Source organism: Pseudochaenichthys georgianus, chromosome 17, assembly GCF_902827115.2.
Source record: "Pseudochaenichthys georgianus chromosome 17, fPseGeo1.2, whole genome shotgun sequence".
Taxonomy (NCBI): Eukaryota; Metazoa; Chordata; class Actinopteri; order Perciformes; family Channichthyidae; genus Pseudochaenichthys; species Pseudochaenichthys georgianus.
Window position 1 is genome coordinate 10,823,952 of NC_047519.1, and position 12,956 is coordinate 10,836,907.

Sequence of the window (12,956 nt, forward strand, 5' to 3'; positions counted from 1 at the left end):
TCCTCATTGTAGCGACCAGAGGGGAGAGGGGGGGTATATATCCAGTCTCTGATAGTGTTACGAGTTATGAGAGTGCTCTGTTTGATTCTGAAATTGTATATATTTATATAAATATATACACATATATATGTGTGTGTGCGTGTCCGCATCTGTAGCCTGTTATTGTCTCATTATACCGCACTGTGAATTAATCAAAGTAAATATATAAGTCATCATGAACACATCTGTCCATCAGACAGAGGGCTGCTGTGCCTTCTGTCATCATTAATGGACGTCTCTTTAAAATGACCACTCAGAGGAGAGGAGTTCTCATTTCTCTAACCGCCTGCTGCTTCCCCTCCTCTCTCCTCGGTTCCCCTCCTCGGCTCCTCCGCTCGCATCTCCTGTGGGCGGGACTAAGTATCGAGGATAGGAGTCGAGGAGGGGAGTTCGAGAAATGAGAAAGGGCCACAGTAGTGTGATCGTTGCACTAAAAACACTAACTTTGTTTTTATGTGAAAGCATGTTAACTATTACTCCTTTCTAAATCCGGGATCATTGTGATGTCCAACTATTTTGTGCTGGTTGTTACAGCCAATAATAAACTCTAGAGGGCAGTGTTGTTCTGTCTTTGCTTTGTAAACAGACTGCTGGGAACCATATCTATATTTAGTTTGTTCTCCTAAAGACTCACTCTTTTTTCTAACACTAAGAACTTCAAGGTAAATAAATATGCTAGTTAATTTTAAGTTTTGTTTGCTATTTTGCTACCATGACTTGTTTTCTTTTAGACCATTCAAATCATCCAGATAAACATGTATGTGTTGATTTTTACTATATTAGTATTTTTGCTTCTGTAGATTTCTCCTAAATTCACCAAATGTTATTTTTGCAAATTTAAACATAAATCTCAGAGAAAAGTATTGTCTTAAAGGGGCCATATTATGTTACTTTTCAGGTTTATATTTGTATTTAGTTTCTCTACTGATACATGTCTCCATGCTTTAATGTTGAAAAAGCTCTTTATTGTTCTCATCCTGCCTGTGCTGCAGCACCTGTTTTCACCCTCTGTCTGAAACCAGAGCCCAGTCTGTTCTGATTGGTTAGCTGGCCAGCTTTGTTGTGATTGGTCAACTGTTAAGAGATGTCCCGCCCCTTAGCCTATCATATACAATATGTTGGAGTGCTAGACAATAGAAGCACAAGGGTTACATGGTGATGTCACTATGTTACAGAAGTAAACAAAGGAGTCCAATGGAGGTGTTTCAGGCAGGGGGGGGGAGTGTGTGAGAGAGAATCTCCCTCTGGAGGGCACTTTGGGATTGTAGCCTTTGCAGACCATTTACATGGACAAAAACCTAACACACTACAGGAAAGCAAAAACCCTAAAAAGCATAATATGGCCTCGTTAAGGTGAGAAATACACTTTGGAAGTTTCATCAGTTTGAAATGTTCCAATATTCACCTTTAGTGTCTGCTTTTAAAAAAGGGGAAATATTCCCTCCTGAAATAGCGCTCCTAGATTAGAGATGCCATCCTTCTGTTTGCATATCAGAACATGGAGCACAGCTGCAGCCGTTCAGACTGACAAATAGATCCAATAACACCTCAGTACTTCCACTCTGACACACCCAACCACACTGCTTTGTGGCCGGGCCTGCAGCCTTGACAGTGATCTCCCTTCACATGTGTGAAGGAGCGTCTTCGGTTACCTCCCATGCCTCTGCACACACATTAGTTTGGAAGGTTATTTTGGGCCTCAGAAGTACCACAGTGAAATAACAGGAGGAGTCAGGATCATACACTCCCACTCTGCCCCTGTGTACACTTCGTCATGTTAACTGACAGGGGACTTCCCTCTGAACAACACGTTCCTTCTCTAGGCTCTTGCATTAAGTTGGAGTTACATTTAAAACAATGGACAACAGTCCTCTGCAGGTGTTAACGGTCCCTACAGCCCCCTACCCCGACCAGAGGCCCGGCACCAGCGGCCTGAGGAAAAAGGTCTACGTCTTCCAGTCCAGGAAGAAATACCTCCACAACTACATCCAGAGTATCTTCTCCTCCATCGACCTGCGGGACCGACAGGGATCCACAGTGGTGGTCGGAGGGGACGGCCGCTTCTTCAACAGAACCGCTGTTGAGGTCATTGTGCAGATGGCAGCTGCCAACGGGGTCAGTTTCCCCATGTGTGATTGTTTGTGTGAGCATGCTGTTCAATTGGTGTTTGTGTACATGTGTGGGCGGATGTGAGCATGTGTGTGTCACCATGTTCTTATCCTTTTGTTGCCATAAATTGTACCAATCTCTTACATCTCTTAAGTATATATGAGGGAGGTTGTGGCTCAGTAGTGTGCTGGACTTTGAATCAGGGGATAGCAAGTTTGAGTCCCATGACATGTAATGTAAAATGTAAAGTACATTTAAAGACTCCCCTATTTAAATTGTTTTATTATTTTGCAGCTATCTGAAAACAACTAATTTATTTGTCTTGTATAATCTTAATTTAGTAAGTCAATTTGGACTTTTGCCCACATCCTTAAACTCCAACCAATTTAAATCCTGTTTCCAGAATAAGATAAATGGCTTCCTTGTACTTCAGATCAAACGTAGTCTTAACCCGCAGCCATTTTTTCGCTGGTGACTAATCGGTTATGGGCAAATGCAACTCTTAACCGAGATAAGAAGGAAGAGAGATGGTTTACTCCTTATCTAGGCAAGTTAAGTTACTCCATCATCAACTCATGATGTTCTACTCCTTCCCGAATGATCAGGCATGTGAGCTGCTTGATTTCCTTATACTTGCCCTGGGAGGTGGCATAATGAAATCAGTATTCATTCCTTTTTCCAGATACTTGCATGTGCAATTGCCTGATGAAATTACAATTATAATTTGCAATTGGGAGCCATTGCTCATCAGAATCTGTGAGTAATCAATGCAAGACAGTGATAGAAGACAGTTTAATGCAATATAACAGCAGCCAGTTGCTCCCGTAACTACGGCTCCTTCACATAGAAAAGAAACATGTTTTCTATTCTCTTGCCAGGTCCAGTAATGAGCTCTCTGTGATCCAATGGTTTGAATTACACAACCTTAAAGCGCTTGATGCTTTCTCAGTAGGATCGTTAGAGAGATTTAAATTACACTCACACATAATAAAACTTGCCATAACTGTCATTCATTAAATGAAGTCCCAGTTACTTTAAGCAGGACAAACCAAACCTGATATTCTGTGACATTCCCTTCCCTCCCCCACTTAGATAAATTAAGACACACACTCCTCTAAGCCAGTGTTTCTCAAACGTTTTCATACCAAGGACCACTTAACCAATAAAAAAACACTCGCGGACCACCTAACTCCACAAATATCCAAAATCACATCGTTTTTCTAGAACAGATTACAAATCGCCTGAAAATGGTACAAACAAGTGGCAACATGTGTGATGAAGGTGTTGCGCTGGGCTATATCATACCATCGAAAGTGACATTTGAGCTCGCTCCATTGCGGAGATATTCCCGCAAGAGTGCGTAAAACTTTAATTTATTAATTTATTTAAAATGTGAAATTGTACCAATATACTCACGGACCACTAGGGGGCGCTCACGGACCACCAGTGGTCCGCGGACCACACTTTGAGAAGCACTGCTCTAAGCCAACTCTCACACACCTGTGTGACATTTCCTCAGGTGGGTCGTATGATCATTGGACACCACGGGATCATGTCCACGCCGGCCATCTCCTGTGTGATCAGGAAATACAAAGCCATCGGTGGCATCATCCTCACTGCCAGCCACAACCCCGGGGGACCTGATGGAGACTTTGGCATAAAGTTCAATACTGCAAACGGAGGTATGGAAACTGGAGAGGAGGAAGCGTGCAGGGGGCAAGAGAAAAATAGTGTTACGAGAGAAGTTAACAAGGCCACTTTTAGACACAGTGATGAGATCAAATGTAAGATTGTCTGGGATAAACACATTCAATTAAGGATTAATTAATATCCAAAACAACCTTATATTATCCTCAATCGTCTACAGTTCTTTAGTACACCACTAAATGCAATATCATGTATTATGTTGAGACTATTCTTCTTCATGTAGGTCCAGCAAAGGAGGCTGTCACAAACAAGATCTTTCAGATCAGCAGGACCATCGAGGAGTTTGCCATCTGCCCCGGACTGCAGGTGGATCTGACCAGTCTGGGCAAACAGATGTTGGATCTTGAGAACAAGTTCAAACCCTTTTCAGGTGAAGTGCAACATCTGTCTGACACCCATTACTTCAAATAGGAGAAGATAGAGGTAATGAGAGAAAAATGTGTTGGTGTGTTGATGTTATTACGTGAAGATGCTTGATACGTTTATAAAAGACTTATAGATGACACACTTTTTGTATGGAAGAGAATTAGGGCCTGGCAAAAGGGGGAAAATGTCCAAGGAGGGAATAAAATGTTAGAATTTAATTGGAGTACAGACTTTAAATAATAACTCAAAACATCTTTATTAGCAACGTTTTGACTTTATTCTTAACATGCACATTCTTCTCTGCTATGCTTGGCCCTAATGGTCTTCCGTATATTCTTCAGTGATCCTTTTCATCTTGTATTATTTGATAATAATGTATAATTGTCTTACTGTTTGTTGTGTCCAGTGGAAATTGTGGACTCTGTGGAATCCTACGCTAACCTGTTGAGGAACATCTTTGACTTTTCTGCGCTGAAGGAGCTTTTATCTGGAGAAAACCACATCAAGATCAGACTGGATGCCATGCATGGAGGTGAGAGGATATTAACCAAGAGCATGTCATCTCATCAAAAATATTTTCTGTCACTCTGAATACAAAATACAGAAAGATTATCATGTCTGAACATGCAGGGTTAGCTTTAACCCTCCTATTGTCTTCGTCCCCCGCCCCCCGTCAAATTTGACCGGTCCTGTTTTAACTGCTATTACATTAACACAAAAACCATTAATCATCACCAAATTTCATTTAACACCCTTTCAAACTGTACATATTGTATCAGACTACTGGTATACATGAAAAACTGCAGTAAATATACAAAGAATAGACACTGAACATGTATTGCGTGTATTTTTATTTTGAAAATCAGTTCCTGACGAACGCCAAAAAAGACCGAGATTATGGAATTAAACCAATAAATAAAAGCAAGGATAATTGTGTGTTATTGGTAAGAAAATAACAGTGTGTTATTTTGAAAAGAATAACAAATTAGAAGGAAAAAAAGATTTTAAAAATACGAGGCTCTGAGCCCCATGCATTTTCTCACAGACGGCAACACTAAAGGTCTAAAATAAAGACCTAAATGAATATTTGGGATGTTCTTGCCTTTAGATTCTCCCAATAAGTCCAAGTACAGAGGGTGACTTTGCTGTGAAAAAACACATTTCCACCAAAAAAACGTTAGCAACCATGAATGTATACACATTCATGGAGTAATCTTCGTCATAACTAGCAAACTAAACATCATGTACATGTACTGCACAAATAATCAGAAATAAAAACTCATTACTCGCATACAATGACATCAAAACGCATTTTAATGGCCAAATGAACCTTAAAATAGGCATTTTCCACCGAGAATAACACGAAGGTCGGCCATTGTTGTTGATCACGTGGTCTATGAAGATCTATCTATGGGACGCCCTGCCCGTAGAAGCCTGACGGTCAAGGGGTCCGCTGTCCGCAATGAAGGTCTATGGGACGCCCTGCCCGTAGAAGCCTGACGGTCAAGGGGTACCCTGTACGTAATATAGCGACGGGGAGGGGCCCTGACCGTCCGTCAATATGTGACGGGATGGGAGTGAGAACGTGCTGGTGTGTGTGTGTGTGTGTGTGTGTGTGTGTGTGTGTGCGTGCGTGCGTGCGTGCGTGTGTGTGTGTGTGTGTGTGTGTGTGTGTGTGTGTGTGTGTGTGTGTGTGTGTGTGTGTGTGTGTGTGTGTGTGTGTGTGTGTGTGTGTGTGTGTGTGTGCGCGTGTGTGTGTGTTTGATCTGATCCAAATGGTTACTAATTCCTTTTCTTTATGGCTGTCATTTTTGACCGGGAACACCATGGGTGTTACAAAGTTGACTAAATCATCCAAAATGCAATGAAAGTGTTGATCAGCATTTTGATATGTTCAAATGTCTACTGTGAAGGATATCATGAAGCCTTAATGCAATCGAATGTAAAACAAAAAAGTTATGATTGATAAAAGTAGTAAATCGGAGGGTTAAGAATAATTCAAAATGATCAGGTTACTAAAGCTATTTAAAGCGTCCCCAAACATTGAAACTCAATCTAATGGGCCAACAGATCTCACATCCCCTGTGCCAACATTTAACAGGAAGTCATAAGAATTTATATTTATAGTGTTTCATTTTTACAAGATACAACCCCTACTGCTTTTGCCCTGGACTTTCTCTCTATTTCTCAAGCCATAGACATAATACAAATCAACACGCTAACTCTTTTGTAGTTGTTGTAGTATTGTCCAGTCTTTGTGCTTAGATAACCAACGGCTGGCAGTGACTTTATATCTACCTAGCAAAAACCTCCACATTTGAAAACGTTGAGCCAGTGGGGAAGGGCCTTAAAGCAAAAATGATTTTAAATATCCAGCAGGGGCATCTGTTGCAAAATCTGAAAATTACACTATTTCTCAGTTCATTTATTACCTTTGTGAATATTTCACTAATCATTGTATGGTCTCAATTGCTAGTTGAGAGCCTTCTTCAACACAACATGATGTGCCTGTGTCTGTTTAGATATTGTCTTTCTTATTGTTAGAACTTGAACCCTTTGACAGTGTTTTCAGTTCATCAAAGTTTCAGTTAATCCTTATCACCCTGTCACTCCTTGTTACAACACAACAAGATTGAGACCACCAAAAGATGAGAAGCCATCAGACAAAATCAAAACCATAGTACACAAACCAATGGGGGAAATCACAAGGGACAGTTTAGCCATCATGAATCCAAAGGTTTGTGCTATGTAGAAATATAAAAATGAATATTTTAAAGTATTATGTTTGTTTGGCCACCGCTGACATTAAATTGACCAGACATCTTTCAAAGTTGATTTGACTACACATGTTATCCTTAGCAGTGGTCTTCTAGAAAAAAGAAAGCTCACTGCAGCATGTTCTAAATCGATGAATCCAGTATTCAAATAAGCCATACAATTTAATTCCAATTGCGCTATTTCGGACAACCCCATATTTGACTTCCGTAGTTCATAATTGTCTTTATATCTTATCTCTGTTTCTCTTCTCCCCAGTGGTAGGACTGTATGTAAGGAGGATACTCTGTGAGGAGCTGGGCTGCCCGGCCCACTCTGCCATCAACTGTGTCCCTCTGGAGGACTTTGGGGGTCTGCACCCCGATCCTAACCTCACCCATGCTGCAGATCTGGTTGACAGCATGAGAGACGGACAGTATGACTTTGCTGCAGCATTTGATGGTGACGGGGTAAGCTGTGTCTTTCTTTAGGTTTTCTAAAATGAAACCAACACAAATAATCTCTGACCCTTGTCCGCCTTTCTAGGACCGTAACATGATCCTCGGTAAGCACGGCTTCTTCGTCACCCCTTCTGACTCTGTGGCTGTGATTGCTGACAACATCTTCTGCATCCCATACTTCCAGCAAACTGGGGTGAGAGGCTTCGCCCGCAGCATGCCCACAAGCGCAGCCTTAGACAGGTAAAAACACACAGCCATCACTTCTCCAACCACTGAGTGAGGTTAGAGGGGGGACATGATTTATAAAGGGATCAAAGATAGACAGTATTCCTACAAACCATGTCAAAGTTGTGTCAAGGATTATTGTGTTTGTAAAAAAATGACAGTTTGCAGTGTTATTTTGAACACAATTTGTTTTTGAAATTGCCACAACAACAGCTTGACTGAACCTATCATTTAGTTTTTGTAACAAGCAGCACTTCTTGAACTTGTTGTTATTAAATCACTGAGAATGGAGAAATAATAACGTTTTTGGTAAATGTTCTTTTTCAAGTGTATGAATAAAAATTACTATTTGTCTTATTATAGCAGTGGATATTACTTTCAAAAAAGTAAAACTCTATTGTCTTGCACAGGATTTCCCACGCTTTCATGCCTTAATTTACCGCACTGCGTTCATCAGTGCTCAACAGATTTGAGTAAAACAAAAAATATACTCCCTTTTGTCCTGAATCAGGAATACTTTTGGAATCTTATTGTGAGAATTTATAAGATTTTCATCAATAATGCCCTGATTTTTGAAGTTGTCGCCATGTGAAACTTAGAGTACTTATGTCGCAATATATTTAAATGAAATTGTTGCATTTAACATTGCATAAGTACATATTGTTAATAGTAGTAATTATAATTTAAAGGTTCACTGTATTCTTTCCTTGTATTCCCAGAGTAGCCAAAGCAACACAAATAGAGTTATATGAGACTCCCACTGGCTGGAAGTTCTTTGGGAACCTAATGGACGCAGGCAGACTGTCTCTGTGTGGAGAAGAAAGCTTCGGCATAGGTACTGTACTGAAAGTTATTAGATCAAAAGATTGGAATTAACTTAGTGTCGGGGGTAAAAGACTCTAATGTCATTTAATAACATCTCGTCTTTCAGGCGGAGACCATATCCGTGAGAAGGACGGGCTGTGGGCCGTGCTGGCATGGCTCTCCATCCTGGCCTCCAGGCGGCAGAGTGTGGAGGACATCCTGAGGGAACACTGGCTCAAATATGGAAGGAACTACTACACCAGGTGTGACGTCCATACACCTGTGTTGTTTATCTGTTGTTTTATGTTCAGAGTTTACACCATAATCTATTAAAAAACAAAAAAAATCAGCAAAGCAGTGGTTATTATAAGTAGAAATAATGTTCATTCTTTATTTATACGGATGTAGTTTGGATTTATGGTACAGATACAGGTGAAGAAGATGCAGGTCATGGCTGACACCTAGTGGAATGTATGTGACATTACATATTTTTTAAAGTCCACTATCTAGTAAATACAAGATAGATAAGATTTTTCTAAAAACAGTATTTCCCTTTGTGGAAATAAGTACCAAATGTAACCAGATATATTATATATATTCTGCATTAAGACTTTCAGACTCTATGTATTACTTTCGAAAGGCTTTTCTCTCTCACACAATAATATAAGATAAGATTAGATAAGAAGGACCTCGGTAATGTAACCCATTGTTAATGTTGTTAATGTTATCACTATTGAGTCAACACACATGGAGACATTATTTACTTTTCCTTCATATTTTGTGTCTTTTGTTAAGGAAGTAGCCTCGTTAAATGTGCAATTGGCATTGATTCACGTCAATGATTCATCAGTTAATTGTAATTCATTTACAAACCCATGGACTTTAAAATCCCCTAAGTGTTCCAGAAAGACATTTATTGAGTATTATTTTGGAAATTGGTAGATGGTGCCTGTCATAGCTTTGGCCTCCCATTAAACTCACTTGAGACCACTGTCGAGTAAGAGCTCTTATACTCATGTAACAGAATAAGTGTTCTGTTTTCTGTCTAGATATGACTATGAGAACATAGACATAGATGCGGCCTGTGAGATGATGGAGGATTTGGAGATCTTGATCGCAGACAAGTCCTTTGTCAAGCAGAGATTTGCTGTGGAGGACAAAATCTACCAAGTGGAAAAAGCAGACAACTTTGAGTACACAGACCCGGTGGACAGCAGCATCTCAAGGAACCAGGTACACACACTGAGCTGTATTCCTGTAATAATGCAGTTTTTTTTATGTGTACAGATACTGAATGTAACCTGATTGGAGCTACTCAGCTGTGCCTGCAGATCCTAAGAGCTTCACTTAGTCTGTATTGGGCTGTTTTTCACCGCAGGGTTTACGGATAATCTTCTCTGATGGTTCTCGGATCATCTACAGACTCAGTGGGACGGGCAGCCAAGGGGCGACAGTCCGAATCTACATAGACAGCTACGAGAAGGAGCAGATCTTTGAAGACACACAGGTAAATATATTCAATTCTGAAAGCTTAAAGTCTGAGACAGGCCTCATCATTTTGCACTATATGAGATGTTGATAGTGTCATGTGGTTGAGAGGAACAGGGCAGGGATAACCGGCGTCCATATTAGGCATTACAGTACATTTTTAAACGGTTTTCTCAATTGAAAACTCACAAAAATCAAACTATGCACATGTCCTGAAAAATGTAGTCCTATTTTGGGACGACAAAAAATAACCTAAACTTAAAAAAAAAAAAATGTTACAAATGTGTTGGGATTTAATATACGACATTGCCAGATAAAGCCAACACATTTACAAACAGTATTTCAATGTTTAATTTAAGTGTAATGTAAGTGTTTAATCAATGGTATGGAAGCTGTGTGTATCATTTAGGTAGGACAAATCAATTTTAAGAAGAGCATTTTCTGAGAGGTCAGTGTTGACCAAATAATTATGTTCTGCTTTGTGATTGCACATCTCATAAATTGAGCTATTTCAGCGAAACAGTTAATGTCTCCTTATAGTTAAATATTAATGAGGAAATGCATCCGATGCATCTGGCAGCCAGCTGCTTGAGTCTAATATCATCCTTGTCTGGGACAGGTGATGCTGGCGCCCCTGGCAACCATCGCTCTGAAGATCTCTCAGCTCCATCACAGGACGGGCCGAAGTGGCCCTTCAGTCATCACATGAATCCCCTTCCTATTTTATTTCCTATTTTTGTATAAACTGAGCTTCAATTCCAAGTGTAGCTGCACAACATGCAGGAGTTTGCATGTGAGGCTAAAATGTATCTGGTGATTTATTCTGTTACACATTAAACTGCTTTTTATTTTCGGGTTATGTGTGGTCTTTTCCACATATAGCAGAAACCTATGGAAGGGAATATGGCTGGCCATAAGAAAATAAATTATTTATCAAAATAAAGGTGAAATGTTGAAAATAATATTTAAATGTTGGGAATCGAAATACAGAGACTAAAGTCTAAATGTCGAAAATTAAATGAAAATGTTGATATAAAAGATGAAATGTTGAGAATAAAGATAACATTTTGGATATAAAGTGAAAATGTGGAAAATGTAAATGTTGAGAATAAAGTAGGAACTATCAGCATTAAGTCTAAATGTCAAGAATAAAATCAAACTGTTGAGAATAAGGTCGAAATGTTGAGATCAAAGTCAATATTTGTAGTAGTCTGAAAGTATAACAATCCTTTTTATTTTGTGGACACCAAAAAGACAGCCGCGACACGAAGCTCACACGGGGAAGTGTGCGAGAGGAATGAGAGAGAGAGAGACGTATCCGGCTGGGCCCTCTTCTTATAGGCTTTTCGACCCAGGTGCAGCTCATCAGGTAATTGCCGGCCCTACAGCACCGGATCCTGTAAACAGAGAGAGAGAGCCCACGGAATGCCTAGTGGCGTGGAGGGGTCGTCACACCCCCCCCCCCCCCCCCCATAAAGAAAAGAGTTCCATTCAGAACACCGTTAACTACCCAACAGGACCCACCAACAGTAAACATCCCAATTTACCCCACATATTTTCCTTTTCTTGACATTATTTTTATCTGTACCGACCGTCAACTCCGGCTCCCAACAAGGCACTTTAAGAGCTTGGAGCCCTAGACAAAGCATTGGCCACCACATTATCCAAACCTTTAATGTGGCGTATGTCCAGACAATAGGCCTGTAGATAAAGCATCCACCGCATCAACCTGCGATTTGGGCAACAAACTGAGTGCAAGAAAGCGATGGGGTTATGGTCTGTGTACACAATCAGAGGAACACTAGAGCCTACATACACGTCAAAATACTGTAATGCCCAGATGAGCGTGAGGGTTTCAATTTCGAGTAGTTAAACTGGAATGGGTTACATTTCTTAGAATAGAAACTCACAGGGCGATCCACCCCACTGCCATCAACTTGGAACAGTACAGCTCCTGTCCCGACATCACTTGCATCCACATGCAGTTGTCAAGGTTGATCCATGCGAGGAGCGGAAAGCACAGGAGGTCAAGACAGAACAGACTTGACATTACCAAAAGCCTGCTGGCACACATCTGTCCAAACATAACAGGCTTTTCCCTTCAGCAAATCCATCAGGGGAGCTACCACAGTTGAAAAGTTTTTACAAAAACTGCAATTGTACCCAACTAAACCAAGGAAATGCTGGAGTTCTTTTTTGGTGGTGGGAACTGGGTATTTAGTTATCACACTCACTTTGGCCTCAACAGCACACACAGTCCCCTGCCCTACAACTTTGCCGAGGTAAGTGACAGTGGCCTCACTCAACGACCCAGGTGCAGCTCATCAGGTAATTGCCGGTGTTGTGTCAAATGATGCACCCCTGGCCTGCTGTAAAAAGCACTCCCCAAAAAAAGATGCTTCTATTAATCCCACCCTCAAGCACTTTGGAGGGTATAGTTGTAGGACTATACCAATAAATGGAGCAAGTTTCATGTATGTGACACGTTTATTGTCAGAGATAGCAAGGGGTGCATATCGTGGCAACCAGGCTGTTCATAAAAAGCACCACCCAAAATGAAAAAAAATTATATTAATCCCACCCTCAAGCACTTGATACAAACAATACATTGTAAAGCACAAGTACAAGCAAAAGTATACAGACAGGACGTCACAATTAAATAAAAACATATATTAAATAAAATATTAACTGAAAAATAAGTGACGAATGAATGCAAAATCCAGGATTCGACAACCCAACCATCAAAAAGACAACATAGAATAACGGACTATACATTCAAATGCGCGTTCCCGTGTCAAGGGGTCCATTTCACGACGGTTGTAATTTGACACAATACCGGCCCCACAGCACCGGATCCTGTAAACAGAGAGAGAGGGAGACCACGGAACGCCTAGTGGTTTGGTCGTCAAATCTTTAGGAATGTTCCAATCATTAATTAAACCAATAATTTACAGGTAAAAAGCAGCAAGTTCTCAAAAAACACTACTAGTCCTATCAAAACGA

The 12,956-nt window shown here is 40.5% G+C and overlaps 1 protein-coding gene across 1 annotated transcript; it reads left to right on the top strand.

The window, feature by feature from the left end:
* The first annotated feature begins 1,812 nt into the window (after positions 1 to 1,812).
* On the top strand, positions 1,813 to 10,808 carry LOC117461780 (phosphoglucomutase-1-like). Its single transcript, XM_034103706.1, has 11 exons — positions 1,813 to 2,154; positions 3,668 to 3,830; positions 4,079 to 4,225; positions 4,628 to 4,753; positions 7,255 to 7,445; positions 7,522 to 7,676; positions 8,381 to 8,496; positions 8,593 to 8,728; positions 9,515 to 9,698; positions 9,844 to 9,972; positions 10,573 to 10,808. Exons 1-11 carry the CDS (start codon positions 1,897 to 1,899, stop codon positions 10,660 to 10,662), a joined length of 1,695 nt encoding a protein of 564 aa, XP_033959597.1. The 5' UTR covers positions 1,813 to 1,896; the 3' UTR covers positions 10,663 to 10,808.
* The last annotated feature ends 2,148 nt before the right edge of the window (positions 10,809 to 12,956 follow it).